Source organism: Babylonia areolata, chromosome 19, assembly GCF_041734735.1.
Source record: "Babylonia areolata isolate BAREFJ2019XMU chromosome 19, ASM4173473v1, whole genome shotgun sequence".
NCBI lineage: Eukaryota > Metazoa > Mollusca > Gastropoda > Neogastropoda > Buccinidae > Babylonia > Babylonia areolata.
Window position 1 is genome coordinate 59,794,159 of NC_134894.1, and position 7,103 is coordinate 59,801,261.

General features: G+C 38.5%; 1 protein-coding gene across 1 annotated transcript; it reads right to left on the bottom strand.

The window, feature by feature from the left end:
- Positions 1-3,150: 3,150 nt before the first annotated feature.
- LOC143294384 (solute carrier family 2, facilitated glucose transporter member 8-like) lies at positions 3,151-6,327 on the bottom strand. Its single transcript, XM_076605860.1, has one exon. The coding sequence runs from the start codon at positions 5,773-5,775 to the stop codon at positions 4,381-4,383; it is 1,395 nt and encodes a 464-aa protein (XP_076461975.1). The 5' UTR covers positions 5,776-6,327; the 3' UTR covers positions 3,151-4,380.
- Positions 6,328-7,103: the final 776 nt, after the last annotated feature.

Here is a 7,103-nt window from a genome sequence, read left to right on the forward strand (position 1 = left end):
CCATGAATTGACAAAAAAAAAAAAAAAAAAAAAAAAAAAAAAAAAAAAGAGCCCAGAAATCAAAGCACAGTTCAGGCCACATTTGAACATTTCGCAAACAAGTAACTGGCTCGATATCACAAATAACATGTACGGGAATTATTAAAATCCCAGTGATTTCACATCACATGTTCAAAAGGATTTCACCTTCAGTTCTTTATAATAGAAGTTTACTTCCTTGTCAGGGCTAGACATTTCCAGGTATCATGATGGTAACGGGATGACGTGATGATAACGGGGCAAAGAAACTTTTCTGGTCCTGGCTAATTTCTAGAATTTTACTAACCTTCCTGAAGTCAAGAGACAGTTCAAAATAAAAACTGACTGGTGTTGAAGTAGTGGCAGTGCATTGTAATGGTTTTTCTAGAAAAAAAAAAAAAAAAAAACCTAGGTGGGGGTGGTGGTATCACTTAAAAAAAACGGGGAGGAGTGAAACATTTCATTGGTCTGTACTGAAGCTGACTTCTCAGTTACTTTTCCACGGAGTACACGGTCAGAAACTGGTTGCCCAACGGACAAGAGGAGAGAGCATTCAATTTTGGCTTGTCCATCAGAAAGTAAGACACCATCCCCAACATGTGGACGGATGGGTTACCGAGTATTCCCAGCCCTTCTTGTACTACTGCACATTTTCTGCTTTGCTCCTCACCTGGACTTGTTGTCGGCCGACTCAGCTACTGACTGTCACTGGATAACTTATTTTTCTTTTAAATTCTAATTATAGTTTTTAATATGTACAGCATGCATCTGGACACTGCCAACCCTACGCACCCCCCAAAAAAAATCCAACAACAAAAATCCAATGAAAAAAAGACATGCCGATTCTGCACAATAAATAATGTGACAGGGTATAAATTATAATGAGATAACATTAAGAATCACACATAAAATAACAAATCATAATATAAATTATATATAATGACTACCAAGTCAAACTGATCTCTCAGTCAAAGAAGGCTACTTGTGTAATATATATTAAACAGAACGAAAGAAAGAAAGAAGGGAAAATAGTCAACAACAATTAATTACAGTTTTTACACAATCATCTTATCATTAAAGCAAATAACCAAATAGTTGTCAGTACATCCAAACACATAATTATGGTTTGTAATATTCTATGAATAATCTATAATGACAGATAAGATCTGCTAAAACTACTTTTAAAACAACAACAACAAACGGAAGAATAATAAGTATAAATCGTAGTTCACACGAAAAGTCCAGCAATACTGGGATTTCCGTAACAGGACATATAATTACTATTCATTCTAAATATTACTTAATAATTGTGAATGACATTCTAAACAACATTTTTCCAATATTTCACTCGAGTTCTCAGTCTGATTTTTTTCTTTCAAAGCATGCCAAAACAAAGAAACAAACAAAAAACAGAACAGCTGGTGACCAAATTCAGTTATTTACCACTGCAAACTGCACAACAACAGATCAGCGATGCAAAAGCGTCAGCTTGCCTGCCAGGCTTAAAGAAAGTCCAGAACATTGTAATTTGTACTTAATATAAAAATCACCACTGACAAAAGCCCACATTTTACAGGGAAAAAAAACCTGGACCCTTTCCCCAAAAAGTTCTTGTATGGTATCTTGTGTTGCCAGCTGTTAGTGTTACACATTCACTACAAAGTACAACAATATTAACTCTTTCCATAGGAACGGCGAAAGAGACGACGTTAACAGCGTTTCACCCCAACTTCCATCATCAGAATATTGCAAGCGGAAGGCTCTTATACTGAAGACGTGAATGCTGACAAAGAATACCACAATTCTGATGACGGAAGCTAAGCGTCATCAAAGGTTGGGTCATTCAGACACCCACTGGACATCCGAGGGTCTGTGTAGAGGAGAAGAGAGGACTGGCCGTACTGAGTGAGTTAAGCATTCTTCCAATAACCAAGGCATGGCATACCTTTTAAAAATTATATTAAAATACCTGTCTGTCCTTGTCAACAAAATGATTACAAATACAATCAAATGAATGGACGTATCACGTAGGAGAACGGTGGAAAGGAGGGGGACTTGAAGGGGGAATCAAATACATACATGTCTGAGACAAGCCTAAGGATGTTGTTTAAGTCCACTGTTCTAATAGCAATGTCTACATCTAATTTACAATTAATACAATTCAAGAGCAGCGGGATTCAGTTAGCTATGGTTAAAGAAAGTGTTAATAATTTAGCACTCAATTTTACGTTATTCTCACTAGTGCTAGTGTTACTTTATTAGTAGTGCATAATTTATAATTTCTTAATTCTATGACTAGAATTGTAGAAAGTATAGCACTGTAAACACAATGTCCAGGGATGACACAAGGTCTGAGCTGAAAATAAAAGAACTCCAACAGCCATACAGTAATATGTACACACAAGTGACATGCCATATCAGAACACTGAAAAGTTGGGTAAAAGTCATTTTTAAGTGAACACACACTGAGTCTCTCTCTCTCTCTCTCGTTCCTTATAATTTTCTGCTAACTGTCTTTTGTTTGCCATGAACATCAAAAGTATTCAGTCATTTTACTTTATTCTTTATCCTTTCCTCTCATCCTTTTAACCCCCCCCCCCCCCCCCACCCCCCCCCCCTTTTTTTTCTCTTAATCTCTGGAAGTTTTGTAACTTTTTTTTTTTTTTTGCATTAATATTAAAAAAACAGTTTCAGTTTCAATTTCAGTAGCTCAAGGAGGCGTCACTGCGTTCGGTCAAAACCATATACGCTACACCACATCTGCCAAGCAGATGCCTGACCAGCAGCGTAACCCAACGCGCTTAGTCAGGCCTTGAGAACAAAAAAAACAACAAAAAACAAACAAAAAACGCACAAAAAAAACACACAACAACGGGGGAATAAATAATAGATAAGCTTGCATAAATAAATAAATAAATAATAATTATAATATAGAAAAAGGTAGTAGTAATAATATTAGTAATACTAATAAAATGATAATAATAAAACATAAATAAATAAAAAAACAACAAGACATAAATGTATACCCCTACATGGTAATGTTGAATAAAGTATCACATTCCAGTATTTAAAAAAAAATCCCCCCCCCCCCCCCCCCCCCCTGAAAAAACAAACCAACAACAAAAAAACAAACCAAAACAAAACAAAACCGAAAAAAACCCAAAAAACCCAACAACAAAAAAACAATCCAAAGAAACACACCACCAACACAGCAAACATTTTCTTGAGGAGAAAATAAAAATATTGAACTTCCTGGTGAGACTGGCTGAAAGCCGAACAAAGAACTCTTTTTTCAAACTCGGCGAAGACACTCACGTGACTCAGGCATCAATCCATTAAAATCTGAAGCTTTATAAAAAGTTCAGCGGAAAAGCCGCACTGATGATGGCACTGCCCGGCTGAACGGACCAATCAGTTTAAAACGAGCACGGCCAGTTTGCCCTGACAAGAAAAAATTCTGAGAGATGTATCATTGTAAATCACCTGCAACTGATCAGAGTACTAGCAGAGTAGTCTAGGACTTCACAAACATCAGACCAGAGTTGAATGGGGGAAAAAATCTTATTCGCTTGCAAAACTTTTTTTAATTCCAAAATGTGCTCGTAAAACAGTTTTCTTTTTTTTAAATCAATGGCTATATAATTTTATATTTCTGCTCACCTTGGAAGTCTTCTTCGGTCAGTTGCTTTGTTAGTGACAACCAACAGCACACTGTCAATCTCATTTTTAAAATATATTTTCAGTTAAATTACGCCATAAATTTATACATTATATTCAAAATTCGTATTACATTAGCTGTTACACTATATAAAGAGTAAGACTAGATTTTATTACATCATAAATACATAATCACTCAGCATAACAGGAATTTTCATTCATGAAATTTACACAGGGAGTTGAGTTTACAGCAAGCCAATATAATTGACAGCAATGACTCATACTATCTTCTGACCATGGAAGCTTATGGCCCACAGGCACTAGACAAACACACGTGATTCTATCCCTCACTTTTGCAAGTTTCTTTCAGTGTCAAGGGTCATAAGGACCATGGTTTACCCAATCATCTGAAGCTCTGTATGTAATTGACCATACAGTTTACAACAGCTTATGGCAGAGTGATTATATGGCATGCTGTTGGTGACTTACTTGATAAATTACATGATAAAAAGTGAACGTTTGTTCAGAATGCATTTAATAAGAATTCAAGAAACATGGAATTTTATACCAGAGAACAGCAGCAGAATGCCTACTACTGTACTAGTCCCATTTAAAAATGTTTTCTTGAACTAAAATTCTTGGTTTTACTTTTCAAAGTTTCATCAGATAATACAGCAACTGACACAAGACAAAGTTGTCATTTCATTACCTGACAGAACTTCTGCCTAAAAAGTAAAGCTCAATGTCCTCCAGTGATTTGCCTTTGGTTTCCGGAAGGTATTTCATCACAAACCAAACTCCAAACACACAAAAAATGCCGAAGAAATAGAAAACGCCATCCTGTCCAAGCAGGTTCTGCAAGATCATGAACTCCTTAGTGACAAAAAACGCTGTTAGCCAGTTGAAAAAAATGGCGATCGCTCCTGCTGTTCCTCTGCCACGTGCAGGAAAGATCTCTGACATGATGAGCATTGGGATGGGCCCCCAGCCCAAGGAAAAGCCGACAATGTAGAAGGTGAGGCAGACAACTGGAAGCCATGTGATCAGTACAGGGGACAGTGATTTTTGTGCTGACAGCTTGAAGTAGAACCCAAGGATAAAAAGATTTACAGCCATAACTGATCCAGCCATGATCAGAAGTTTCTTGCGCCCTACATGATCCATTAAGAAGCAAGCGATGAGCGTTGCAATCACTTGGACAATGCCAATAAAGACAGTTGCTGAATGAGCCATTTCTGGAATGGCAGTGTTGAAGATGGAGACAGTGTAAAACATAACCGCATTGATGCCACTGAACTGCTGACAAACCATCACCACCAAACATATGAACAGTGGACGCTTCAGTTCTTCTCTTCCAAAAAACTCAGACCATGACATCTCTTCCTGGGTGTCCAGTCCCTCTTCAATGTCTCTCAGCTCTTCCTGGACATCGGCGTGTGCATCTCGAACAGCAGCTAAAGCATTTCGGGCGTCTGCCTTTCGGTTTTTTGCCAGAAGCCAGCGCGGTGTCTCTGGAATAAATACCACTGCAACTGCTGCCAGTCCGGCTGGTAAAAGTGCGGCATTGGCCATTTCTTTCCATTCATCATTGATGCCTTGGATATAGGCGAGACAGATCCCGATGACGATGAAAAGTTGAACACAAGATCCAAGCACACCCCGTCTGGATTTTGTAGCAATTTCTGCAACGTACATCGGCACACACACAGTCACCATTCCGCTTCCCACGCCAGTCAGGAAACGTCCAACGTACAAGTAAGACACGGACTGTGCAACGATCATCGAGCCGTATCCTAGCAGGAATGGGAGTGAAGACAAAAATATTGTTCGTTTTCGGCCCTGCTTTTCGATCAACCACCCGCTGATGGGCCCACCAAACAATGCACCGATTGTCATTAGCGATCCGAACCAACCTGCATCTTCCTCTTTCAACACATCGTGTTTAATCATGCTTGGAATTGCTGGAGAGCTGTAGCCGATGGTGAAACCAAAGTTCAACGCACCAATGCAAGCAAAAAGAGAGCACAGCACCATGTTCCTGACGGATCCTTCATACTTCGTTGACAACTGTCTTCCTTCGACATCCAAAGTGCCAGCCATCTTGACAACGTTTCAAGTGCACACTTCGCAAACATGTCGTAAAAGATATTTCATTTTTAAATCATATTGCTCAATGAATGGAACTTACAGCTTCTTAATCAACTCTTCGTTATGAAAAGAACAGCAAAGAGTACAGTTTTCAATCAGACATTAGAATTTTACAGCAACGGCCATCGTTTTACCGAAACTAACCAAACATGTCTCCTTATTGTGGCTCGTGCATGAACGAGTACGAATGCTCTCCCTTCCTCTCCCTCTGTGTACATATACGTCTTTATGATTTGTAGTAGTAATAACAGTAGCAGAAGTAGCAGCAGTAGCGGTAGTAGTAGTAGTATCATTAGTATTATTAGTGGTATTTTCATGATCTTGATTTTTTTTTTTAATCTGGGCATTGACCTGATTTGTATTTTTTTTTACATAGTACAGTAGGCTTCTTTCTTTTCATATTTTGGTTTGTTCTAAGTTTACCTGGTTTTTGTTTTCTAGTGTAAAAAGAAACCGATCATTACTGATGACTGTATGTTTTTTAAACTGCTGCATTTCAATTACGTGTTTTAATGCCCGCATTTCAATTACAAGTTTTAAGGACTGCATTCTAATTACAACTTTTAAAGACATGCAAAAGACCTTAGATACTGTTGTCACGTTTTATCTTGTATTTTACCCGGCGGCCGCCTGTGGTATCTATCAGTTTCAGTTTATCCTACACGGCGTGGACCCCTCTTGGATCCCCAACTGAGAGAGTGTGATCTTGTGTGTGTGTGTGTGTGTGTGTGTGTGTGTGTGTGTGTGTGTGTGTGTGTGTTTGTGTGTGTGTGTTTGTGCCTGTGTGTGTGTCGTTGAATATTTTATGGTCTTCTGTACACATTTTGCATCTATTTGCTTATTTATTATTATTATTATTATTATTATTATTACTTCAACACGGTCATCCCTGAAGCACAGTGTGGCTTCCGCTCAGGCAGGGGAACATGTGACATGGTGTTTGCCGTACGCCAGATGCAAGAGAAGTGCTGTGAGCAGAACAAGGAGCTCCACGTGATCTTTGTAGATCTGACTAACTTGGGCCTTCGACACGATGATCCTCCTAAAGTTCGGCTGCCGGAGAGCCTAATCTAGCTGATTGCATCATTCTACGATGGCATGCAGGTGAGAGTACAGGAAAATACTGACAGTATTACCTGCAGTGTGTGGATGTATGTATGAAACAATGTATGTGATATTTTTTACATTTGTTTCTTCGTAATATTTGTTGGGGCTGTTGTTGACTTTTACAGTTATGGTCCCCATGTTGTTTACTTGTCTATGTTGTGATAATGCACCTG